Below are 25,712 nucleotides of genomic sequence, written 5' to 3'. Positions count from 1 at the left end.
GGAAAGGCAGCAGAAAGCCTTGGGAAAGGATGGCGAGGCATCACATGATGCGGATATACGGGGTCAGAGCAGCAGGGCCAGCGGCCCGGACGCCTTCCCGGCAGCCACGCTGCAAAGATGACTCTTGAGTGTTTTTATGCCCTGGGGTGGCAGGGCTGGGGGGGCGGTCCTGGGGGGGGCTGCGGGGTGAGGAGGGGGCTGCGAGGAGCGCTGCGGGCTGGGGTTCAAAGGCAGTACCGCAGCGTGTGGCCTGTGCTCGGAGAGCAGGGATGGATGGGTCGGCTCTGTCCTCCCGGGAGAACCAGCCCTGCAAGGGGCTGGGGGTGCTCCGGGGGGGGTGCTGGGGCTTGTGAGCAGCCGTGCGAGGGGTCTCCTCCGGCACAGCCCCATCCTTAGCCGGGCTTTTGGCTTGGCAGCACCACCGGCACCGCACGTGGCCCGGCTGGGACCCTGGGGCTGGCGGCCCTGTGCAACCCCCGTAAAACAAGGGGAGGGGGAAAGGTGCTCAGAGGAGGGGGCAGACAGGGGTGCCCCCTTCCCGGGGGGCAGGAGCGAGGTGCTGGCTGGGGGGAGAGAGGGGCGGGTTGGGTGCGGAGGGAGGATGGAGGGGAGATGCAGGGGAGGATGCAGCAGATGAGGGAGGGCGGGGGCGTCCCGTGCAGGGGAGGGCTAGGGGCAGGACTGGGGGCACGACAGGGGGTCCCCCATGCGGGGCAGGATGGGGGGCAGGATGGAGACCCCAGCGGGGGAGGGCTAGGGGCAGGATGGGGGTCCCATGCGGGGCAGGATGGGGGGCAGGATGGAGACCCCAGCGGGGGAGGGCTAGGGGCAGGATGGGGGTCCCATGCGGGGCAGGATGGGGTCCCCCCGCCGAGGCGCCCCGGCCCCGCCGCCCGCCCGCAGCCCCCCCCCCCCACCGCAGGTACCCCCCCCCGCGGTCTCTCTCAGCCAATGGGCGGCGGCGGGGGGGCGGGGGCGGGGCCTCGGCGGGGCCGCTTGTTTTTTGTGAATGAAAGGCGGGGCGGCCCCGACTGCAGCGCGCCGCTCCGCGCAGGGCTCCGCGCAGGGCTCCGCGCAGCGCCGGGCAGCGCGCAGGGCTCCGCGCAACGCAGCGCAGCGGGCCGCGGATGCGGAGAGGGGAGAGGCCGAGGTGCCGGCATGGGCCCCCGCGCCCCAGGCCCTGAGCCGCGCAGCGCGGCCCCGAGGCGCGCAGAGCCGAGCCGCGCAACCTGCGCCGTGGCCATGTCCGGAGGGGCGAGCCCGGCCCCGGCCCCTGGGAGCCACCGCTTCGTCTGTGTTGGTGTAAGTACCGAGGATCATCATTCCCCCCCCCACCCCCCCCCCGCCGCGCCCCGCTCCGCCTCCGCGCATCCTGCCCCGCCGCCCGGCCCGGCGCAGGGGACGGCGAAGGCCCAGCCCCTTCGCGATGCACCCGCCGCCGCCTTGCAATGCCCCGCACCCCCGGCCTGGGTGCTCCGAGCACCCCCGAGCCCCCTTGCAATGCCCCGCACCCCCGGCCTAGGTCCTCCCCAGCCTCCTTGCAATGCCCCGCACCCCCGATCCGGGTGCTCCCAGCACCCAGGGGCCCCTTGCAATGCCCCGCACCCCCGATCCGGGTGCTCCCAGCACCCCTGACCCCCTTGCAATGCCCCGCACCCGCTCCCGGTGCCCCCGGCCCGCCGCGTCCCCCGGCCCCGCTACCGTGGCCGGGCCCGGCCGTGCTGCAGCCCCGCTCGGGGCCCCGCTCCCGCACCGCCTCCCCGCCGCGGCCTGCACAGCCCCGGCTGCTTCCCCGGGGCCGCCCGGGCCCCATCTCGCCCCCAGCCCAAAGCAGCCGGGGGGGGGACGGGACGGGACGGGAGGTGCCGCGTTATTTTGGGGCGTTGCTGCCGTTTCGGGGCCGGTTCCCCCCGGTTTGGGGGCTCTGCTCCCCTGGCGAGGTGCGGGATGGAGGATTTGGAGCCTGGGAGTTGCTAGGCGACGGCTCCCGGGGTGATGGTGCAGTTGCCTTGGCAACCGCAGGCTGGGCAGCCTGGCAGGAGCAATTTGGGGGTTCTCCTTGAGGGGGGGGGCATGTGTGAATTGGGTGCCCGTGGTTTGGGGGGGGGCTGTGGCGAGCGGGGCTGGGGGGGCTGCTGGCCGGAGCGGCCCTGCTCCCCAGGGAAGGGCTTTTGCCGGAGGGGGGACGCTCCGATGTCTCTCCGGTGGGTTTCGGAGCTGACCCCTGGAGAAAGGCGATGGCGGGAGGGGGACTGCGGAGGTGGTGGCATGGTGCTGCTGAAATTGTCCCTGCAAAGAGGCTCAGCCCCCTCCCGGGGTGGTGTCTCGTGGGTGGGGGGCTGCGAGCCACCCCCGTGGGGCCACCGGAGTTCCCCACCGTGCTTCTGCTTTATTCGGAGCCTGCATGTTGTGCCCGCTGCTGTCCCCCTCTTCCTTTCCTCATCACAGGCACTGAGCCCGTTAGCATTTATCCCTTAATTCCCTCGGGCCACGGACTTTCTGAGCAGGCTCCCAAGCCCCCGGTGCTCGGCTGGGTGCAGGCCGAGCTCCCCACGCGGGGCAAGCATCCAAACTGCCAACCGCAGTTGTCTTCTCCATGTGCCTTCCCCCCGCAACCGGCTGAATGAGCTCAGCCGACCTGGGAGCACGGCTGGCCCTAAAAATAACTGCAGCGAAGCTCCCCGAGCACTACCAACCCGCCCGGCGATCTCCTGGCCCTACAGAGCAAAGCTGTTCCCCCGGGAGGAGCAGGGGACCGGGGACGGCGGCGGAGTGGGATGTGTGAGATGGAAACATATTCCCAGGGGCTAACGAGGAAGGAGACAACCTGCCCTGACTCCTTTTCGCCGTGCAGAGCCCAAGGAGGTTCCTATTCCTGGTTTGCAATGCCCTCAGCAGACAGCATCGCCCGCATCCCAAAGGATGGAGGGGACATGGCATGCGGTGACAACTACTCGGAGAAGTTTTGCCTTGGGACCAGCCGATGTTTAAGTGCTGGCACCTAAAGCGACCTGGATTTGTGCCACCCGCCTTTGCCTACGCTTGCCCACAAGGCTTGTGGCTCAATCCTGCACGGTGCTGAGCCCGCTCACGTGCAGGCTGGCGTAGCCAGGTGTGCTCGGAGAGCTTGCACACGGGAGGGAGGTGCTAACATTGGAAAGTCCTTGCCAGGCTGCTAGTTTAGGGAGCTGCGTCCCTGGTCCCCGCGTGCAGGGCTCGGTTGCCATCGTTACCGGGTATTTTAGCTCACTGAGCTTTTGCGCTGGTGGTTTATTATAGCAGCTCGGGAGGCCGGTGCCAGGAGGGGGTGACAAGAGGGAAGAGATTTGCGGCTTTGGGAACTTCAGAGCAATTGGGATGTGAGGGGTTTTTTGTCCTTCTCCCCTTCCCTCAATCTCCTCCCTGCTCTTCTCCCTGGAAATCACGTAAACCCTTGGCTTAATGCTGCGATGAGTTAATTCGGGCTGATTTCGACTCTGGGGCTCTGAACAGGCAAAGGGTGGGACACCTGGGCACGCCTGCTTGCAGGATACGGGCACTTCGCTTCGGCTTCGTGGCACCCATAGCACCCATAGCACCAACCTCCCTCTCAGGAGGGTTCGGGTCGTGCCTGGTCCTGGGAGGCCAGCGATGCTGGGAGCCTTCCCAAACCCAACGGCCGCCGAGCCTCCTGGAAATGTATGAGTTTCTTCTCCTTTGCTGCTCTTAGCTGGGAGCAAATATCCCCTCCAGGAGGGAACAGGGCGGGAAAAGAAGGCAGGTCGGTGTCGAGGGACAGACCTGGTGCTCCCCTGAGACAGGCATCCAGAGAGGCTGGCAGTGCCTGGGTGTGTGCTCGGTCGGACAGATCTGGAAGCTTCGCTTGCGAACGCTGGAGAGGGAGAAAGGGGAAAGGAGGAGGGGAAAAAAAAAAAAAAGCCTCATCTCACATGAACAAGCATGAGCCAGGGCCGGAGAGACGGGGAGGGAGGAGGGTCGAATCTAACGCAGGGCATGTGTCTGACGCGCGGCAGAGCAACGCACGCTGCCACGAGAACATTAAATTTTAAAGGGGACTGGCGGGGAGCGTGAGCCAGGGAGGGGTGGGCAGCTGCCTTCGCTCGCTGCCTTCACTGGGGCTCCCGGCTGCCGAGCTGCAGAGCTTCCGCCGTGCTGCGAGGGGCTGGCAGCTCCGAGCGTGAGTAGCAGCATCATCTTGTTGCTTCGCTCCCCTCGGCATCCCGTCCCATCCGGAGACAGCCCCCCCCGACGCATCCTGGCCATGTTTGCCGACCCCCTCTTCCCCCTGCAGGTCCCAATTAATGGATTCTGACATGGATTATGAGAGGCCAAACGTAGAAACTATCAAGTGCGTCGTGGTCGGGGACAACGCGGTGGGCAAGACCCGGCTCATCTGTGCCCGCGCCTGCAACGCCACGCTGACCCAGTACCAGCTCCTCGCCACCCACGTGCCCACGGTGTGGGCCATCGACCAGTACCGCGTCTGCCAGGAGGTGAGGGCTGCCGGGGAGCGGGGTGGGGATGCTGGGGCGGCTCGGCTCACAGATGCCCCGTGGGGACCCCGAGGAGATGGAGTTGCATCCTCCCCGTGGGGGGATTGTGATTTACTCCCCCATGCCCTGCATGTGGTGGGGACAGCCCCGCTCTTGCAGGGCTCAAGGAGGCAGGAGCTGGATGGTGTTTCTGTTCCTGCAGGTGCTGGAGCGCTCCCGGGATGTGGTAGACGATGTTAGCGTGTCCTTGCGGCTCTGGGACACCTTTGGTGACCACCACAAAGACAGGCGCTTTGCCTATGGCAGGTAGGGGAGAGGCAGAGCCTCATGCTGCCCTGGGCAGGGAGGGAGGGCAATGCTGAAACGCGGTGGGGTTGGCTCCGTCATCAAGCTGGACCTTGATCCTGCTCTCCTCATAGGTCCGACGTTGTGGTTCTGTGCTTCTCCATCGCTAACCCCAACTCCCTGCACCATGTGAAGACCATGTGGTACCCAGAGATCAAGCACTTCTGTCCCCGTGCGCCCGTCATCCTGGTGGGCTGCCAGCTCGACCTGCGCTACGCTGACCTGGAGGCCGTCAATCGGGCACGGCGTCCCTTGGCCAGGTGAGACTCTTGTGCCCCAATGTCCATGCCTGCCCAATGCCTTCTCCTTACCATGCATCTGAAGAGGTCTCTTCATTATTTCCCCTCTTTTTCAGGCCAATCAAACCTAACGAGATCCTTCCCCCGGAGAAGGGGAGGGAGGTAGCCAAGGAGCTGGGGATCCCCTATTACGAGACGAGCGTGGTGGCCCAGTTTGGCATCAAGGACGTCTTCGACAATGCCATCCGTGCCGCCCTCATCTCCCGCCGTCACTTGCAGTTCTGGAAGTCCCACCTTCGCAATGTTCAGCGACCCCTGCTCCAAGCCCCCTTCCTGCCCCCCAAGCCCCCTCCGCCCATCATCATCGTCCCAGACCCCCCTTCCAACAACGAGGAGCGCCCAGCCCACCTCTTGGAGGACCCCCTGTGTGCGGACGTCATCCTGGTGCTGCAAGAGAAGATCAAAATCTACGCACACAAGATCTACCTCTCCACCTCCTCCTCCAAATTTTACGACCTGTTCCTCATGGACCTGAGCGAGGAGGACCAGCAGAGCACCACGGGGCACGGCTTCGGGGTGGCTGTCACCGCAGCCGCTGAGCGGATGCTGCACCAAGAAGAGAGGCACCACGGACGGGATTTCCTCCTCCGAGCCGCTAGCTTTGATATCTGCGAGAGCACCGAGGAGGCTGGATCTGGCCAGCGAAAACCGTGCCTTAGAGCCTCCACCAGTGATGGGATCCTGCGGGGCAACCGCTACGAGAACGGGGAGCGTGGGCTGCAGCGGGGAAGGGACCTCTCCTCTTGGAGCCGGGCTTTCACCAGCATCCAGGAGGAGATGGCAGAAGACCCGCTGACCTACAAGTCCAAGCTCATGGTGGTGGTGAAGATGGATGCTTCCATCCAGCCGGGTCCTTTCCGGGCTGTGCTGAAGTACCTGTACACAGGGGAGCTGGATGAGAATGAGCGGGACCTCATGCACATTGCTCACATCGCTGAGCTGCTGGAGGTGTTCGACCTCCGGATGATGGTGGCCAACATCCTCAACAACGAGGCGTTCATGAACCAGGAGATCACCAAAGCCTTCCACGTCCGGAGGACCAACCGGGTGAAGGAATGCCTGGCCAAGGGGACTTTCTCAGGTACGACTCCAGGCTGAGGGGGAGGACCATCCGCAGCACCCCCTCTCCCTTGGGGGGGGCTCTGCCAGATGGACGGGGGGCTCGGAGCCCCTGGCCTTGCCCCGTGCGTGTGCGGGGCGGCCGTGCCGTGAGTCAGCAGGCGCTCACTCGCCTTCCCCGGGGTTTTTGGTCACACTTTGCATTTCTGGGATTTTTATAGCTTTTTTTTTTTCCCCTCCCAGAAAGTGTGAGTGTCGTGGCCCTTCCGCAGGGTTTCCTGCTCCCCAGCCTGCCTGACAGCTCCGTTTATTTACGGGAAAGCAGCAAAGGCAACTTCCTTCCCTCCCGGGCCCAGATTTTCACAGGGTCATCTGATTTACGAGGAGCAATGTGCCCTTGGTAGGACTTCCCCGGCCCCGGCTTTCCACCGAGCATCACATGCCACCAGCTTGTGCCGCGATGCTGTGGGGTGACGTCCGGGCAGGGGTGTGAACGTCCCAGCCTCCCTCTGGCTGAATTTGTTTCATGGGGATGGACCTTGATGTGGTCAAGCTGTCACTGTCAGGGGACAGATGTGTGCTGGCCCCTGGCACACTGCGGGGAGAAGCCCTGGTCCGGGGTGGGGAGCAGAGTGGGGGGGGCAGGAGATCCCCGTTGTCCTTCTCAGCTCCCCCAAGGACTCAAGCTTGGCGAGACATTTTCTTCCTGGGTTTTCCCCTTTGCTTTCAAACGTGTCGTGATATGCCTTGGGAAAATCCCTCGGAAGAGCCGGAGCCCCGCTGGGACTCTTCCCTGAGCTCCTCTGTGCTGGTGGGGGATGCTGGGGAAAAAAAATAGAGACCTTTAGGACAAATTATAGGATATGCCAGGCTCTATCCCCTTCCCTCTGCTGTCCCTGGTGCAAGACATTTTGTGGCAGGGGGTGGCCGAGCCCTGGGTGACGGGAACGTGCCCGGTAGCATCCCTCTGCTTGTCCCCAGATGTCACCTTCGTGCTGGATGACGGTGCTATCAGTGCCCACAAGCCCCTGCTCATCTCCAGCTGCGACTGGATGGCTGCGATGTTCGGCGGCCCCTTTGTGGAGAGTTCCACCAACGAGGTGAGGAGGGGCCCTGGGATTTGTCCCAGGAGGGTGGGACAGCTGGGGACGGCCGTGGGGTGACAGCCGGTGTGTGTCTCGCAGGTGGCACTTCCTTACACCAGCAAGAGCTGCATGCGGGCAGTGCTGGAGTACCTCTACACCGGGCAGTTCAGCTCCAGCCCCGACCTCGACGACATGAAGCTCATCATCCTTGCCAACCGTCTCTGCCTGCCGCATCTGGTGGCTCTCACCGGTGAGTCAGGGTGGCTGCAGCGGGACAGCGTCCCCCCACTGTCCCCAAGCTTGGTGGCAGCCCAGTGCTCCCACTGCCACCCTGACCCAGCCGCCCTGTAACCCTGTGTGTGTCCCCCCCCCAGAGCAGTACACCGTCACCGGTCTGATGGAGGCAGCACAGATGATGGTGGACATCGATGGGGATGTGCTCGTGTTCCTGGAGCTGGCTCAGGTAGGACAGGACCCCGTGCTGGCAGGGCTGGGGAGGGGGCGAGGTGCAGCGTGATGCCACGCAGAGGGGTCCGGCGGGTCCGGCAGCTCCGGGGGATGATGCTGTCCTGGCAGAGAGGCCAACCGGGTCTGGTCTTGGATGTCCATGGAGGAATAGGGCGAATTCCTCCTGCTTTCCCACTGATCCGTGCTGTGGTGCCTCTGACGCGGTCTCCGTCTCTTCCAGTTCCACTGCGCCTACCAGCTCGCTGACTGGTGCCTCCATCACATCTGCACCAACTACAACAACGTCTGCCGCAAGTTCCCCCGGGACATGAAGGCCATGTCGGGAGGTGAGCGGGGGCTGGGGCGGGATGACGGGGGTCCTGGTGGTCCCGGTGCTGTCCTCACCCCCCCTCTCCCTGCAGAGAACCAGGAGTACTTTGAGAAGCACCGCTGGCCGCCGGTGTGGTACCTGAAGGAGGAGGATCACTACCAGCGGGCGAAGAAGGAGCGGGAGAAGGAAGACTACCTCCACCTCAAACGGCAGCCCAAGAGGCGGTGGCTCTTCTGGAACGCCTCCTCCTCCCCTTCCTCCCCTCCTTCATCGTCGGCAGCCACAGCCTCCTCTTCCTCCTCCTCCTCCTCCTCGGCTGTGGTTTGAAAGCCCGTCCTTGCCCTGGCTCCAGCATCCCTGGGAGGAGACGGGGAGGAGGAGGAGGAAGGGTGGGATGACCTGCCCCAGCGCCAGGCGTGGAGCGGACGCCACCGGCCGAAGCCCCAGAGGAGACGGTGGTAGCAGGGGCCTGTCCCTGCGGAGAGGCTCGGGGTCGGGCGCCAGCCCCCGACGCTCCTGGAGCCCTGCTCTGCCCACGCCGCGGCTGCCAGCACGCTGCAGGACCGGCAGAGACCGAGCAGCAGGAGAAACTCATGTTTACAGGAGCACGAGGGCTGTGTTGTGGTTTTATTTTGGGGTTTGTTGTTTGTTTTTTTTGTTTGGGTTTTTTTTTTTTGAACATCAGCAGCATGAGGAAGAAGAAACCCATCCCGCTTCCACTTTTAATTTGTAACCAGAAGCTGCGGGATACGGTTTGTTCGGAGCCGCTGTGGGGGTCCTGCCACCCCCTTTGACTTGCAGCAGGGTCAGGCACAGTGCAGGGGACCCCGGTCCCCGAATGCCTCCAGGCACTACAGCATCCCTCCTTCTACTCACAAGTGGGGTCTGTCCTAATTTGGGGAGCAGGAGGGGACAGGAGCCCTCTTCTCCCTGCCTCTTAGCTTTTCATTTTTGTTTAAAAAGACAACAAAGCAAAAAAAACCACCCAATCCCAACCTCCCCCCCCCGCCCCCAACCTGCCACACCAGAAACCAACCCCAGGCCCTTGGCTTGGGATTTTAGCCTGGAAGGCTCCATTGTAATAAATGGTATTTTAAAAGCCCAGCGTGGTCCCTGTGTGTTTGGGAGGAAGCGGCTGGACACGGGGCATCCTTGTGCCCTGCTTGGGGTGACACCAGCACCCCCCCCCAGCGCTCCCGGGATGGACAGGGACAGCGGAGAAGCGTTGCAGGATCCAGCCATCAGCTAAACCCTGTACGCTGAGAGGTGGCTTTACCGTCGGACTAACTTTGCGTGTCCCACCTGGGTCCTTGTAGGTGCACAAACACAGCGGGTACGTGGCAGGAGAAGGCAGCGCAGAGCTGCCTGCCCCGGGGGGTTTGCAGGACGGTCAGGCAGGGAGGGACCCAAAACTCTGCTTGCCCTCCCCGGCCGGGAAGGGGAAAGCGCCTTTGAGCCCATCCCTGGCAAAGAGGCTGTTGCTGGAGCAAGCACCTAGGGGTGCTCCGGGTAGGGATGCTCCCGCTGGCGTTCCCTCCTGCTCCGCGTTGCTCCTCTTCCCGGCTGGCCTCGGTAGAGCACCTTGGGGTCACTCGTTTCACGTGCTCATCCTCGGCCATGGATGCAGGAGCAAGGTTGCGGCTCCAGCGAGCTTACACTTGGTGTTTTCACACTTTGCAGCACCAGCGAGCAGGTAGGACAAGTTTCTTTCCCTTTCGAATCCGGGCACTCACCGCTGCTTCTGGGTCCCGTTTGCCTTCCCCAGGCCAGGACTCGAGCCCCCGTGTCCCGGCACTAAATCCTGCATGTGCCTGGCTCTGCAGGAGCTCCCTGCCCAGGTTTGCATGCTTGGGAGGCACGCTGGGGCTGCCTGGGACAGGACCTCCGGCACGAAGCCTCCTGGCAGGTCACTGAAAGCTCCTGCTTTTAGCACTTGCCCCAGACCTGCATTATCGATAAACCCAATTGCAGTGCAAAGGCTGGCGGGCAGCTCAAGGGGGCTTTCTGGGGAATGAAGAGCCCTTTTCTCACTAAGCACTGCATGGATTTGCAACACAGCTATTGCAACACGCAGAGCCCTGGCTGGGAGTAGCCAGAGCAGGGAGCACCGCAGCCCCCCAGCAGCAGCAGCTCCAGCACGGGGGGTCAGCAGCATCGCTTGGCCCCAGGGTCCCAGCCCCTGCGCACTTGAGGGACTGAGATTTCAGCCTCCTACTTTCGCAGGTGACTGAAGAGCACGGGACTCATGGCATAGGCGTAAAGGCCGAGCCCAGGTTCACTGCTGAGGACTTTCCCTGGCAGAAGCATCGCTGGTGGGGACCGATGCCGGCGTGGCAGAGCACTAACGCCGTGGGCTGGGTCCTCTGTGCCCCAGGGAGTGGCTGCCAAGCATCTGGTCCAGCTCCTTTGGTGCCCACTGAAACGTAGAACAGACTATCACCAGCGTTATGGCAGAGCAAGGGGAAAAAAAGATGAGAAATCAGGAGGATTTTTTAAAAGTTTATTCTTCCTTCATAAAAAGACATGTAAAAAGTGGAAATAGCAAACTGGCTGGGCCAGAGCTCTGTATAAAAACACACAATCATGCATAGTAAAAAAACTACTATTTTTATATTAGGTTTTAAGTTAATATCTGTACACGTTTACAATTACTAAATAAATACATAAATACAAACTGCTGCTTGTGTTTTATCTACAGGATTTTTCAAGTGTTGGTGAGGAGGGAGGAAGAAGGGGCAGCAGCGGGAGGGACGGGTGCTTCGCAGCACGGAGCAGCCCTGGCTGCAGAGAGGGGCTGGCCATGCCCCTCGTGCTCTCCTGGCGTGCTGGGGAAGGTCCCGGTGCGCTGGGCTGTACCGGGGTGGCAGCACGTGTAGCCAGCTCAAGTAATGCTTTAGTTTTTCCAGCCAAATTGTCCCTGAGCTATGTGTGAGAGCCAGAGCAAAGTGTTTGAGGAGCAATCTATCCAGCTCGAGGATGGATGGCGGGTACTCACAGTCATGCTCGGACCTCAGTGCATTCACCTTTCCATGCTGGCTGGAGACAGACGGGGACAGCAAAGCCACCCCACGGCCGAGGGAACGGGAACTAACCGATTTGGCCCAGGTCATGGAGAAGGAGGTTTCTGGCACACTGATAGTTTGCTGCCCACGCTTCCCCATCCTGCTCCGAGAAGGAGCTCTCTTGCTCCCTGCGCTGACCCTTTTCTTAGGCAGCCCTAGTGATCACAGAACGAGTAAATCATTCGCACCCTCCTCTCAAAAGTCCAGTTTCAAACTGATTCCTAACAGCAAGCAGAACCACTATCAGCTAAAATGCAGTTCAGTCAACAGCTTTGAGAAAGTAACCCAAAACCCCAGTTAATGCTTGCCCACCAAGCATACAGTATTAAGCTTGCTAGCCAGCTTAGAGATGTTCTACAAGCAGAAGCCATTGCATGATGCCAGGAACCCCCCAAAAAAAGGATGATCCAGTTAAAAACCACAGGGATGCCTACATCCTGCAAAGGCCCTTCTCTGCACTGATCCTGAAGATGTCCGTATAGTACCAGTGCTTCCAAGAGATGGTCCCAGAGGCAGCTTGCAATAGTTTTAGGCTCTTTGCATTGACCCAGTGAAATCAAGGCACCAGCTTGGATTTCATAAGGAAGCACCGACATCGAGCCTATAGCTTCAGCAGAGAGGACCACGAGGCTTGTACTTCATGGAAGGATCAACTCCTCTGGGCTCAGCTGAACTGTACAATGGCTTCAAAAAGAAAAGAGCCACAGGAGAGCTATAAAAAGATAAAACTCAAGTGTTCTTAGAGGTATTCATAGCTTCAGCTTGAAGTGGGAGGGAGATGCAGGGCCTGCCCTGCTCCTCAGCTCACTTCGTATTGAAAAGATCCCTGCTGGACCAGCTTGGAGGAGATGTCCTCTGCAATCCCTCCGAGATTGATCTGGTGCAGGGTCTCCAGCAGCATGTTCACAGAGGCGTTTATCCCTTGTCTGTTCAGCCACGTGTTGAGCATCTGGAAGAAGGGCTCCAGTGAAAACTTGTCATTCATCTCCGCAAGGGCAATGTCGTTCTCCAGCAGTTCAAGGGCTCGGCCATATCTCTTCCAGTCCTTGCAGGGCACTCCTTGGGCAAAGATGTCAAAAGAGCGTCGCAGAACTAGAGGGGGGAAGGGAAAAGCTCAGAGAACAGGGAAGAGCACAGACAGCTGGGTCAGAAAGGATTTTGCCCAGAAAGCTCATCCTGCAGGTTCACCCCCTCCCTGTCCCGTCCTGCCCCCATCCCCTGGGCCCCAACACTTACGGATAACGGGGTCTTTTCCTTGCACTGGAACCAGATTCCTCCTGGGATATGACGTCGGCCCCATCACCTGCAAAGACAACGTCCTATAGCACTCAGCAAGCCCCAGCACAAACGCTGTCCCCACGCCCCATTAACAGGGGGGTTGGAGACCCTCTCCCTCTCTCCAGGGGCTGTTGGGGCAGGAGATCACTACACCCCCCCGAGGACATCCGTCGTTTCCCAGCTTTGGGATGACAGCAGACCACAAGCAGCAGAGAGCTGCCTCATGGGTCCTGGCCAGGGAGAGGAGAGCTGGCTGTTTGCTCAGCATCAGCATCAGATCTGCAGAGGACTCCGGCAGCCGACTGCAACACGGAGATTTTGCAGTCCTGAACCCACAACAAGGACAAGAGACCCTTTGCCACCTCCGTGCAGAAACCGTGGTCCAGCCCTGGAAGCCACCCCAAGCTGATCAGCTTGATGAAGGCAGAGGAAAGGGTCAGACCTCAGGCGAGCACGACAGAGCAGAGGGGCATGTTCACGTACCTCCAGCCCCGGAGCGCTGGGAGTCACTGAACCCGGTAGCCTGGGGAGCAGCCGATCCTGGCAGAACTGCTCGTTGCGGACATTGTCCTGCGTCCCCAGACTCCCACTCTGGTACCTCGTCAGCCGCCGCAGCAGGTAGTCCTGCAGCAGGAGAGAAGCAGAAACCAGCCAAGTCAGGTAGTCCTGGGAGGGCAGGGCTCACGCCGGCCCCTCAGGGACGTCATCTACGGCAGCAGCATCCATCCTGCCATAGTTTCAAGGGCACAGCTCGCTTGCTCATCTTGAGCTTGCAGGGGCCCCGGTACAGCACAGCCCTCCATTTAACCCGGGGTCCCCACCAGGGACCCTGGATGTGCCGGCACCTCTGCCAGGGAAGCGATAACGGCACTGGAGAGGGGGCTGCAAGTGCCCCACGTGCAGCAGGGCACTAGCAGAGACTCTCCTCTGTTGGCCCAGCTCTACCACATCCCTGCAGGGGCAAGACTCATCCCGCTGCTCCTCCAGCCTTCCCAGGAGCTGCAGGCAAAGCGGGGAGCAGAGTGGGGACCTCACCCCAGCCCAGCAAACAGAGCCGCCACCCCCCTGCCATCCCGGCAACTCACCACCACGCTGCAGGACTTCCCGCTCAGGTCTCTCCCATCTCCTGGAAGATGAAAACAGTGCTGTGATGCCTCGTCCCCCAGGCAGGTACCTCTTCCCACCCAGAGCCCCCGGCCAGGGCGAGCGCTCCACACTCGGTGCTCACCTGGGGAACGGCGGCAGCAGCGTTTCCAGAGGAAGATGGAGAGCAGAAACAGGACCACAACTGCTCCCACCACCAGGACGATGGTCATGATCAAGCTGCCTAAAGTGGATAAAACAGGGTGTGTGGGGAGCTGCTCCTGGGCTCCTCAGCAGCAGCAGCTCACACCTCCATCCCTCAGCCCGTCTCCCCTCCTCCAGCAGCCCCCCCGCTTACTAGAGGAGCTGGAGAAGGTGCCGGTGAAAGGACGACACTGGCGGTCGCTGTGCGGCGTGCAGGGAGCCTGCTCCACTTCGTCCTTGGCACACCTGGGAAAGGGGAGAGACAGGGCAGGCTCAGCGGCTGGGGCTCCCAGCACAGATCCCGGCGGGACCCACCGCGTCACCCAGCTCACCGGGGCCGGCACTTCTGGCACATCTCGCAGGGGTGGTCCGGGGAGCAGAAGGTGCCGTTCCTGCAGGCACACTGCGTGTCGCTGATGGCTCGGCAGGGACTCAGCTCCACCTGATCTGCAGGCGAGAGGAGAGGCAGCTCTACCCCAGCCCCTCCGCACCACGCTCCTCCACCCGCTTCCTTCGTTAACACGGCTAACAACCCGAGCTGACCTGCAAGCCTGGGGAAGACCAAGTCACTGTCTGCTGTGGAGTTTCAGCCTTACGCTTTCCTGCCCCACACCTCACCATGCCCAAGAGAAAAGCAATGCTCGCATCAAAGCTCCACGAGCAGCCTACAACGCTGCCATGAGCCCAGTCCTCCCGGTCCTTGCTGGATGGAGGTCTCGTGTCCAAGCTTTGCACAAGGGACGCTGCATTGAACGGAGACATAGGTCTGGCACAAGCCGCTACACCAATTCCAGACCCAGCCTGCTCCCCGCACCCTGAGCCGCTCTTTGGGGGTGCTGCAGGTGACCGTGCTCTTAAATAGAGAGGTCTCTGGTCAGCTGAACCCAGCCCGCACTATCAGCCAGCATCTTCCACACCAGCTCATACCTTCCCTACATGTCCGGCAGCCGAGGCACTTGGGGAAGTCATTTGGGTATTCGATGTATTCATCATCTTTACATGGTAAACACTTGCTGGAGCCATTTTGCTCTTTACAGTGCTCTGCAACGTAGGTCCCTGCAAGAAGGGGTGAGGGAGAAAGAAAGGGTGTATCTGTGAACATACAGCACAGGGCAGAGATGTCTTTGCAGAAAGGGAGTCGATTCTGCTGTCAGTTCAGTTAAGAGGCAAATTAGGAACCATCAAAGGGAAAACATTCACATGAGCCCTTAGGTCTCACGACAGCGGAGCAGGGGAGAGCCAGAGCACGCAAGGAGCAAGGACGCGCTGGGTCTGCAGGCAGAAACACAGCGGGGCTGCACATGGTGTGAGGTTTGAGACCATCTTACCCGCAGGGCACTTCTTGCAATAGCGATCGCTGTCTTGGACTTGGTAAAACTCTTCCCCTCCCCTGCTTGGGTCCAAGGGATCCACCTTGTCCCTCCTATCCAGTGCTACTGCTGCAGCAGCTCCCAACGCAGTCTTCTGGTAAAAAATACAGAAAAACGCAGGTTAAAAACCACCCCAAGTCCACGGGGCAAGGGAAGAAGGGCAAGAGCTGCTCTGCCCAGGGTGCTCAGGCGAAGCGGGAAAGGAGCTTTGGGATGGCTCAGAGCCGCTGGACCCGGCGGCCAAACCTCCCCTTGATGCAGGTGAAGGGCACTTTCCCCCTACCGGGGTGGTTATTTCCTTGGCAAAGTATAAGGAGGAGGTTTGCAGAGGGATTCCTGTGTGCCAGGTTATCAGCAAGGCAAAGGCTCGCTAACGCTTCCTTAGGATAACATCAGGCCCCCTTTCCTTCCCCAATCGCTGGGTGCATGAACCAACAGCACCGAAGAAAATGGAAGGGTAGGGAAGAGGAACAGGGAAGGCGTTTGTGGGGAGGAAACCGGCTCCGTGTCAAGGCTGGTACGTGGCTCCTGTGCCCACAAGAAACACCCGGGCTGCTCCGGGCTCCCAGGGGACAGCACGGCCTCCAGCGTTTCCGCATTATCCCCGTTATCTTGCTGCGCATCGGGAAGCCAACGGCCCCGTTTCCGCCAGCCAGCTCACTGCACACCTTTCTGCTGGCTCAGCTCTTTCTGTACCAGCTGGGTCGCTCCAGCTGCGGGGGGACGATGCTCGGCAGGGACAGCCACTCGCCCCAGCAGGGTTCGGGGGGCCTTTGGGTACCCCATGTCCCCAAAGGGGACAGTGCCCTTGGCATCTCAACCAGCACAGGGCACAGCTGCTCCATGACATCAATGGATACAAACCTGCCCCTGCCCCTCTACCCTGGGTTATAGGGAGGGATGATGCCCGGCCATGCTGCGCGCTGCACAGCAGTGACAGTCTGGCAGAGGCGCTTTCCCCTTTCCCTCCAGTACGCAGGGCATGAAACCTGCCTCTTAAAGCAAATATTTCTTCTGTGAGTCAGAAGCTGCCTCGAAAAGCTGAAACAATAGAGACACAAGCCATTCCCTGAGCTGTCCCCTGAGCCAGCCTGGCCATCTACAGAGCCGATCCCCCCCTCCTCCTCCCTGGACACTTCCCGCGCTTGTACAAGGAAGGGTGTGAGCGCCAAAACCGGCCGCAGCAGGTCCAACGGTCACGGGGCTGCAGAGGGTGACGCAGACCCACAAACAATACCGCTGAGCCAGCCGGGCCACGGAGAGGGTGATCCCCCACCGCCACCGTGGCACAGACCCCCTGAGCCCCGGCCAGCCTGGGAACGGGGCCATCTCCAGACCCTGACTTGGAGGAATCAAATCCACATCCCTCCAATGGCTTCTGGCTCCGCATCTCCCGCTGCTGCTTTCTCCAGCTGGGAGGGTTTGTAAGTTTATAAAGTGCTTTTCTGTCCAGCTTAGGAGATAAGTCTTGGTTTTACCTCCTAGCCACAAGCAGCTCTCAGGGCTTTACCCACTGTGGTCTTGAAAGCCTTCAGGGACTGAGGCTGGGCAACCTGTCCCACTGCCTCACTGTCCCCATGGGGGAATACACAAAGTCTTTCTACCCCATTCAAACTCTGCCAGGCCACGAAGGTGATCAGAGCAACAACACAGCGTTATCTGCTGTTTGGAAAGGCCCCTTAGGCACAGGATTTCATTGCTTTTCATGAAACAGCAACTCAGCAGCGCTTGCACAAGTGCACGATAAGGTTATCGGCCCGCACCACCTTCCCCAGCAAGTGCAGTTCAAGTACGCCAGCCCACCACAGAGCCCTTGGCAGGCGAGGGCTGCCATTCCTGACTAACCTATCAGCCTTGCAAAGCACGGGGAGAAACCAGGCTGGGAGCCGTGGGCTAGACGCAATGGTATTCAAGAGTGGTTTTCACCCACAGTAAACATCCCAAGAAAGCAACGTTGCCTCAAGGCAGAGGAATTACCAGGCACAGGAATCCCCAATACCCTCATCAGCTAAAAGCCACTTCCTTCTGGATGAGCAGGTCTGGGAAAAAAGCTCTGGGAAGCATGAAGCTTTGAACTTTCCCTTCTTCCATCCCCAATTTGTTTTTTCTCCTGAAGTGATCCCAAGGAAGGAGTCGGACCCGACAGCAGAAGACAGACCCCTCGCTGAACTCCTGACCATCGACGAACATCTGTACAGCATCAATACGCAGCCCTTGATTGTAGCAAGAGAGGCTCTTAGCCAAGAGTATTAAGGACCAGGGATAAAAGAGGTGCCAGGCAGACACCTGACGTGCCTCTGCTCCGAGGGCACAGGTCTGACGAACGCGGGGATTTCCCCCCAAAACTTTCCACGGATGGAATTTGAGCTCCCGCAAACACAGAGATCCAGTGGCATTCCTCCCCGGGAGCCCGTGGCCCAAGTCCAGGCATGATGCAACAAGCATTGGTGAGCAGAGGAAGGAACTGCAGCCACAATATCGTATGATTATCACGTGGGGCATCATTAGTCCCGATCAGTTCGCCCTCCCCTTTTCTTTTATTAAAAAGGAAAAAACAAAAAGTAAATGAAAAAGGCTGTTAAGAGTGTGCCCTTAGGTGATGGGTTTAGTAAGGCTTGACTTTATCAGGCAAGTCTAAATAAACTCTCATTAACAGTACAGGAAAGGAACTGGATGAGAAGCTGACTCTCTTAAAACCTGTTACGGGCAGTGCTGATTTCAGCGATAGCAATTCCAGCGCGGGAGCACAACCACGTGTCCCGCGGCCACGGCTCCACTGGCCTCCCTCGTGGCGGCAGGGATGGCAGGCCAGCCCCGGGATAAAACTCAGGGCAGGATCCCTGGCATAAAACTCAGGGCAGGATCCCACTGACTTCAGGTGAGACAAGACTTGGGGTATTTCCGAGCTCTATAGCAACGCCCAATCCATGAGGAAATATGATACGCGCAGGTAGGATTTTCTGTCCTAAAAGCCAGCAGTGCTAAGGGTTTGGACATTCTTTGGGGAAGCTGGAGAGGCAGCATTCCTGCACCAGGCAGCCCAGAGCTGCCCGCATCCCACCCCGATGCTTTCAAACATCCCGCGCAGTCTTGGCATTGCCACAAGATCCCGACACGGAATGGCAAACAAGGTTTGGAAGTGAAGGGAACGGAAATCCCCTCCGGCACAGGCAGCGCCATAGGACAAACCTCTAGCTCCACGTCACCTCCAAGCCCCACGGACCCTCCGAGCCCCACGGCCCTCACACCGTGCACGCAGCCACCCAGCCAAGCGCTTGCGCACTTGCCCGCTGCCCCACACCCAGGAGGGCTGAGATCACCCTTCCCGTCCCACCTCCATGCTGCTGCTTCTACCCTGCCCCACAGCCTCAGCCCCCCCATGCCCTGCAAACCTGCCCAGGTGAGCCCCCACAGCCCTGCTCCCCGCCCAGGGGCCCTGCCCAGGTAAACCCCCCAGCCCACACCTGCCCAGGTGAGCCCCCCTATAGCCTCAGCTCTCCCCACAGCCCCTATGGCATGCGAGCCCCCCTATAGCCTCAGCTCTCCCCACAGCCCCTATGGCATGCGAGCCCCCCTATAGCCTCAGCTCTCCCCACAGCCCCTATGGCATGCGAGCCCCCTATAGCCTCAGCTCTCCCCACAGCCCCTATGGCATGCGAGCCCCCTATAGCCTCAGCTCTCCCCACAGCCCCTATGGCATGCGAGCCCCCTATAGCCTCAGCTCTCCTCACAGCCCCTATGGCATGCGAGCCCCCCTATAGCCTCAGCTCTCCTCACAGCCCCTATGGCATGCGAGCCCCCCTATAGCCTCAGCTCTCCCCACAGCCCCTATGGCATGCGAGCCCCCTATAGCCTCAGCTCTCCCCACAGCCCCTATGGCATGCGAGCCTCCCTATAGCCTCAGCTCTCCTCACAGCCCCTATGGCATGCGAGCCCCCTATAGCCTCAGCTCTCCCCACAGCCCCTATGGCATGCGAGCCCCCTATAGCCTCAGCTCTCCCCACAGCCCCTATGGCATGCGAGCCCCCTATAGCCTCAGCTCTCCCCACAGCCCCTATGGCATGCGAGCCCCCTATAGCCTCAGCTCTCCCCACAGCCCCTATGGCATGCGAGCCCCCTATAGCCTCAGCTCTCCTCACAGCCCCTATGGCATGCGAGCCCCCTATAGCCTCAGCTCTCCCCACAGCCCCTATGGCATGCGAGCCCCCTATAGCCTCAGCTCTCCCCACAGCCCCTATGGCATGCGAGCCCCCTTATAGTCCCAGCCCCCCACATCCCCTGTGCCAGGTGAGCCCCCACAGCCCCTAGATCAGGTGAGCCCCCCATAACCCCTGCTCCCCCATGGCCCCTGGACCAGCTTTCCCCCCATAGCCTCTGACCCATGTAAGCCTCTACTCCCCGATCCCCTCCATAATCGCTGGTAAAGGGGACCCCCCAACCCCTGCTCTCCCTGAGGTGAGCCCCCAGCTCCCCTACACCCACCGGCGCCCCCATTCCCACAGCCCCCCACCTGGCTGGACCCGCACCCCAGCCCCAGGGCAGCCCCCAACACCCCTGCTGCCCCCTCCCCACCTCACCCCCTCGCAGGACCCTCTCCCAGCCCGGCGGACCATGCCCCTCGACGGCGCGGCAAGCCCGGGCATGCCGCGGCAGCACCGGGCAACACCGACGGGGGCCCCCGGGTCCCCCCCGGCACCCACCCGGGCTCCCCACGACCGGTACCCGGCCCCACGCACCGTGACCAGCACCAGCAGCAGCAGCGGGAGGCAGCGCCTTCGGGGCGCGCCGCGCAGCGCCGAGCGCATCTTGCGCGGGAGCGGGGTAGGGAGCGGAGCGCGGCGGCCGCGGCACCGGGCACGGCTCGCGGAGGGGCCCGGCACCGGGCACGGCTCGGTACAGGCCCGGGCACGGCTTTGCCAGGACGGGACGAGCGACTCCGGATCAAGCCAATGGGGCAATGTGCGGTGCGGCGAGGCGGACGCGCTTATATATCGACGGCGGGGGGCGGAGGAGGAAGAGGAGGAGGAGGAGCAGAAGGAGGAGGAGGAGGAGGAGGAGGACGACGACGACGACGACGACGACGAGGACGAGGAGGACGACGACGACGACGACGACTACCACCACCACCACCACCACCTCCTCCTCCTCCTCCTCCTCCTCGATGATGCGACCTTCACGACTCCGACGATGACAAGGAGGGCTGGCCCAGGGCCGGCTTCTCTGCCAAACCTCCTCGTACTCCTGCCACCACCGACACCACCACCACCACCACCTCCTCCTCCTCCTCCTCCTCCTCCTCCTCCTCCTCCTCGATGATGCGACCTTCACGACTCCGACGATGACAAGGAGGGCTGGCCCAGGGCCGGCTTCTCTGCCAAACCTCCTCGTACTCCTGCCACCACCCACCACCCACCACCATGACCACTTCCTCCTCCTCCTCCTCCTCCTCCTCCTCCTCCTCCTCCTCGATGATGCGACCTTCACGACTCCGACGATGACAAGGAGGGCTGGCCCAGGGCCGGCTTCTCTGCCAAACCTCCTCGTACTCCTGCCACCACCGACACCACCACCACCACCACTTCCTCCTCCTCCTCCTCCTCCTCCTCCTCCTCCTCCTCCTCCTCGATGATGCGACCTTCACGACTCCGACGATGACAAGGAGGGCTGGCCCAGGGCCGGCTTCTCTGCCAAACCTCCTCGTACTCCTGCCACCACCGACACCACCACCACCACCACCTCCTCCTCCTCCTCCTCCTCCTCCTCCTCCTCCTCGATGATGCGACCTTCACGACTCCGACGATGACAAGGAGGGCTGGCCCAGGGCCGGCTTCTCTGCCAAACCTCCTCGTACTCCTGCCACCACCGACACCACCACCACCACCACTTCCTCCTCCTCCTCCTCCTCCTCCTCCTCCTCCTCCTCCTCCTCGATGATGCGACCTTCACGACTCCGACGATGACAAGGAGGGCTGGCCCAGGGCCGGCTTCTCTGCCAAACCTCCTCGTACTCCTGCCACCACCGACACCACCACCACCACCACCTCCTCCTCCTCCTCCTCCTCCTCCTCCTCCTCCTCGATGATGCGACCTTCACGACTCCGACGATGACAAGGAGGGCTGGCCCAGGGCCGGCTTCTCTGCCAAACCTCCTCGTACTCCTGCCACCACCCACCACCCACCACCACCACCACTTCCTCCTCCTCCTCCTCCTCCTCCTCCTCCTCCTCCTCGATGATGCGACCTTCACGACTCCGACGATGACAAGGAGGGCTGGCCCAGGGCCGGCTTCTCTGCCAAACCTCCTCGTACTCCTGCCACCACCGACACCACCACCACCACCACCTCCTCCTCCTCCTCCTCCTCCTCCTCCTCCTCGATGATGCGACCTTCACGACTCCGACGATGACAAGGAGGGCTGGCCCAGGGCCGGCTTCTCTGCCAAACCTCCTCGTACTCCTGCCACCACCCACCACCCACCACCACCACCACTTCCTCCTCCTCCTCCTCCTCCTCCTCCTCCTCCTCCTCGATGATGCGACCTTCACGACTCCGACGATGACAAGGAGGGCTGGCCCAGGGCCGGCTTCTCTGCCAAACCTCCTCGTACTCCTGCCACCACCGACACCACCACCACCACCACCTCCTCCTCCTCCTCCTCCTCCTCCTCCTCCTCCTCCTCCTCGATGATGCGACCTTCACGACTCCGACGATGACAAGGAGGGCTGGCCCAGGGCCGGCTTCTCTGCCAAACCTCCTCGTACTCCTGCCACCACCGACACCACCACCACCACCACCTCCTCCTCCTCCTCCTCCTCCTCCTCCTCCTCCTCCTCCTCGATGATGCGACCTTCACGACTCCGACGATGACAAGGAGGGCTGGCCCAGGGCCGGCTTCTCTGCCAAACCTCCTCGTACTCCTGCCACCACCCACCACCCACCACCACCACCACTTCCTCCTCCTCCTCCTCCTCCTCCTCCTCCTCCTCCTCGATGATGCGACCTTCACGACTCCGACGATGACAAGGAGGGCTGGCCCAGGGCCGGCTTCTCTGCCAAACCTCCTCGTACTCCTGCCACCACCGACACCACCACCACCACCACTTCCTCCTCCTCCTCCTCCTCCTCCTCCTCCTCCTCCTCCTCCTCGATGATGCGACCTTCACGACTCCGACGATGACAAGGAGGGCTGGCCCAGGGCCGGCTTCTCTGCCAAACCTCCTCGTACTCCTGCCACCACCCCCCACCCACCACCACCACCACCTCCTCCTCCTCCTCCTCCTCCTCCTCGATGATGCGACCTTCACGACTCCGACGATGACAAGGAGGGCTGGCCCAGGGCCGGCTTCTCTGCCAAACCTCCTCGTACTCCTGCCACCACCGACACCACCACCACCACCACTTCCTCCTCCTCCTCCTCCTCCTCCTCCTCCTCCTCCTCCTCCTCGATGATGCGACCTTCACGACTCCGACGATGACAAGGAGGGCTGGCCCAGGGCCGGCTTCTCTGCCAAACCTCCTCGTACTCCTGCCACCACCCACCACCCACCACCACCACCACTTCCTCCTCCTCCTCCTCCTCCTCCTCCTCGATGATGCGACCTTCACGACTCCGACGATGACAAGGAGGGCTGGCCCAGGGCCGGCTTCTCTGCCAAACCTCCTTGTACTCCTGCCACCACCGACACCACCACCACCACCACCTCCTCCTCCTCCTCCTCCTCCTCCTCCTCCTCGATGATGCGACCTTCACGACTCCGACGATGACAAGGAGGGCTGGCCCAGGGCCGGCTTCTCTGCCAAACCTCCTCGTACTCCTGCCACCACCGAGAAACCGCACCAGGGTTTCAGTGTGGGGTTTGGTAACAGCCCGCTTTGCCGGGGAAGCTGAACTTGCCTTTCACAGCACTTTTATGTTTTAGCACTTTTTTTTTTACTTTTTTTTTTTTTACTTTTTTTTTCCTTCCCCCCCCCCCGTGCTAGAATTGGTTTTGAAGCTTCCCAAATCAGATCGGAGCCATCAGAAATGCTTCTCCCAAGGTGTTCTCGCTTCTCCGCCTGGCATTTTTTTCCCCCATCACGCCGCAGCCACCTGTGCGAGCAAAACTGTGCGAGCAACCTGTGCGAGCAAAGCCACAGGTTTTTATTTCCTAGGGAAAAGGGGGTTACACAAATATGCCTTGGTGAGAAATCCTGGCCGCTGCCGGAGGGGCCACGGCGGCACAAGGTGCAAAGGCACAGCACGGCTCTGCCAAAACGCTCGCCTGTCTTGCAAAACAGTCATCTTTTCGCTTCTGAGCTGGAAAGTGGGGAAATTCCGCCCCTGGTTTGTTGTTTTTTCTTTTTCGTGTGGGGGGGGAGCTTGAGCTGAAAGGGAAAAAAAATTAAAAAGTTAAACCTTTGGACTTTCTGCCATTACACAACCAGCTCTTCTGCAGTCAGGTTCTCTGGGTAGCGTGTAAGAAAAATTACTCCAACAAAACAAAACTGAGGCAGAGACATGGTGACTTGTTAATCTTTTCCTAGCCCTGAACTCCGAGCTAACTAATCCTGGTGTGTGTTAGCAGGATTCAACAGCCCAAGGGTTCAAGTAGCCTCCCTCCCTTCCTCAGATATGCCGTGACTCACCGGAGGCTGCGGATGAATAACTCGTGAGTGACGGTCCTTTTCTAGCACTGCCCAAGGCAGAGGCAACCGCAGGTGAGAGCCTGAAAGTGGGTTGCAGTGCTGCAGGAAAAAAGCTGCTCACCGGGAAAAAAACCTGCTCGCCAGGAAAAAACCTGCTCGCCAGGGGAAAGGGCTCAATGCATTGAAAATCTGGGAGCAAACAGGGCTGCTGACCAGCTCACTGGTGTCATCATCGGCCCCTGGGCTTGGAGGAAGGCAGCCGAGGCTCCTCCGATCTAACGGGACCGGCAGAGCCGTAGCTAACCCACTCAAGATGTGGATCTTTGGGAAGCGTCTTCCCTTTGGTGACCACAGTCATGGCGGAGCGAGCGCTTGTGCGCCCAGCCGTGCCGAACAATGGAAACCTGGTTTTCTCCTTGGAGAAGTCAGGGCCTGCCTATGCTGAAAATCAGCTGAAGCGTGATTTGAAGGAGAAGAAGAATTCCTGGTTGTTTCCTGGGTGGGTACTTCTATTACAAGCCCCAAAAGTATGCAGGGCCTTTTGTTTAACCAAAACCATGTGTTCTGTGCTCTAGATACCACTGACTTCAGCTGAAGTCATTTGAGTCCTTAGAGAATAATTAAGTTTTCAGTTAGGTCAGAATAAATGCTAGTCCACGGCCTCGTTGTATTTGTGTATTCTGTGCATATTCAGTGGGATGGGGAAGGACCCAGCCCGTCCACTCTCCAAAAAACCAAGCCGGTGCTCTTTAGGGAACCGCCGTGTATAAATTCAGAGGGGAAGAGGCTGAATGTGGGGCAAGGAGGACACAGAAGGGGAGATTCCCAGTGTGCCCCATAGTTTAAACTGGGCCCTCAGATACATCTCAGCAGCAGGAGGTGAACCCTCAGCATCCAGACCCCGAGACCTCATCCTCCTCCTGCCAAACACTTGTTACGGAGCTGCAGTGCCTTCTCCGTCCGTCCCAATGTCCCCATTTATACAATCGGACTAAGAGAGTTCTCTGCACTGCCAAACCACAGAGATAATGTTTTTGCACAGCTCCAAAAAAAGACGGCTTTATGCCCAGCCCGTGGGTATTTAACCTACCGAGCGAGGTCGGCGATGCTCGCCCTCTCCCACTCCCCAGCCGTCCTGAGGGGTGGGACGCCCCGGCAGATACGTCATTCACCCGCCAAGCAAGAATTTCCACCTCGGCTGTGCTGGCATGCCGATCGTTTCCATTTAAGGCAGATTTGCAGGGCAGGCTCTGGTCATGGGCGAGAGAGGGGTGTGTGTTTATCACCCAGGGACAGGCCTCCCAGCAGGCACCCAGTCCTTATCGCCGGCGGCCTGCTCATCCCCGTGGCTCCCTCTGAACCAGGAGCCCCCCGGGAGCCGGGGAGGCTGCACCGCAACAGAAACATCGGGGGTAAATTAAACACATTGAGAAGAAGAAAGGACCCACCGTGGTTTTGGGATACCAAATTCCCCCCCTGCTTCCTCAGCTCTGTTGCAAGTGGAAAATAAAATGAGTGCAACGGTTTGAGCAGGACCGTGGCTTGCCTCCCACTCCGTCGCCACAGGGAGAAGGGAGATTTGAGCCCAAACTGCCCACAGAGGACAGCCGTAATAAACGGCCGTCTGGGGAAGCCTAGTTTTATCGTCCACGGTTAGTGGTTAACCTCGCGCGAGCTGGCTGCCCCTGCCGCGCTCGACAGTTCAGACCCTTGAAATACTCGCATCCTGTCTAATGTGGCGTCCGTTTGCTCATCGTCCGTCTTTAAAAGAGATTGGGGGAGTGAAGGTGGCTCTAATCTCCCCTTCCAGAGCATCTTTCTTTTAACTGCGATCCTCAGCACACCCTGGAGAGGTGATAGGGTACGTGCCTATATATATATTATTTTTGAACATCAGCACTCAGTGTTACCTTCAGCTTTTTGTTGCCTCTCGGCTGTTTTTGTGCCTGGGAGGGATCTGAAGCCGCCCGATAATTTTGACCTTCCCCCCTCCGGATAAACAAATGATTTGTCTCATAAATGCCTGGTTCC

General features: G+C 60.5%; 2 protein-coding genes and 1 long non-coding RNA gene across 4 annotated transcripts; 1 reads left to right on the top strand and 2 right to left on the bottom strand.

Moving 5' to 3' along the window:
- The first annotated feature begins 1,010 nt into the window (after positions 1 to 1,010).
- Positions 1,011 to 10,552, top strand: RHOBTB2 (Rho related BTB domain containing 2). Its single transcript, XM_072846394.1, has 10 exons — positions 1,011 to 1,302; positions 4,292 to 4,493; positions 4,696 to 4,799; positions 4,913 to 5,098; positions 5,194 to 6,218; positions 7,178 to 7,296; positions 7,381 to 7,531; positions 7,656 to 7,744; positions 7,970 to 8,075; positions 8,151 to 10,552. The coding sequence occupies exons 2-10, from the start codon at positions 4,302 to 4,304 to the stop codon at positions 8,384 to 8,386; spliced, it is 2,208 nt and encodes a 735-aa protein (XP_072702495.1). The 5' UTR covers positions 1,011 to 1,302; positions 4,292 to 4,301; the 3' UTR covers positions 8,387 to 10,552.
- Positions 10,546 to 20,139, bottom strand: LOC140643979 (tumor necrosis factor receptor superfamily member 10B-like). 2 transcript variants are annotated; one of them, XM_072846396.1, is made up of 10 exons: positions 19,793 to 20,139; positions 15,015 to 15,147; positions 14,614 to 14,742; positions 14,019 to 14,133; positions 13,841 to 13,932; positions 13,628 to 13,726; positions 13,485 to 13,525; positions 12,883 to 13,023; positions 12,358 to 12,424; positions 10,546 to 12,213 (listed from the first exon to the last, which is right to left on the bottom strand). In XM_072846396.1, exons 1-10 carry the CDS (start codon positions 19,859 to 19,861, stop codon positions 11,921 to 11,923), a joined length of 1,179 nt encoding a protein of 392 aa, XP_072702497.1. In that variant the 5' UTR covers positions 19,862 to 20,139; the 3' UTR covers positions 10,546 to 11,920. The 2 variants fall into 2 exon arrangements, with proteins under 2 accessions (XP_072702497.1, XP_072702498.1); XM_072846397.1 differs by having other exon boundaries at positions 15,015 to 15,150; positions 19,793 to 20,123.
- Positions 20,140 to 22,978: 2,839 nt separating this feature from the next.
- LOC140643980 (uncharacterized) lies at positions 22,979 to 25,144 on the bottom strand. Its single transcript, XR_012039705.1, has 3 exons — positions 25,130 to 25,144; positions 24,772 to 24,931; positions 22,979 to 23,420 (listed from the first exon to the last, which is right to left on the bottom strand). It is a non-coding gene; the product is annotated as an uncharacterized lncRNA (long non-coding RNA).
- Between the last annotated feature and the right edge of the window lie 568 nt (positions 25,145 to 25,712).

Source organism: Ciconia boyciana, chromosome 25 (genome assembly GCF_034638445.1).
Source record: "Ciconia boyciana chromosome 25, ASM3463844v1, whole genome shotgun sequence".
Lineage (NCBI taxonomy): Eukaryota > Metazoa > Chordata > Aves > Ciconiiformes > Ciconiidae > Ciconia > Ciconia boyciana.
Note: the sequence above shows the minus strand (reverse complement) of the source record. Positions and strands in the feature narration are given on the sequence as shown.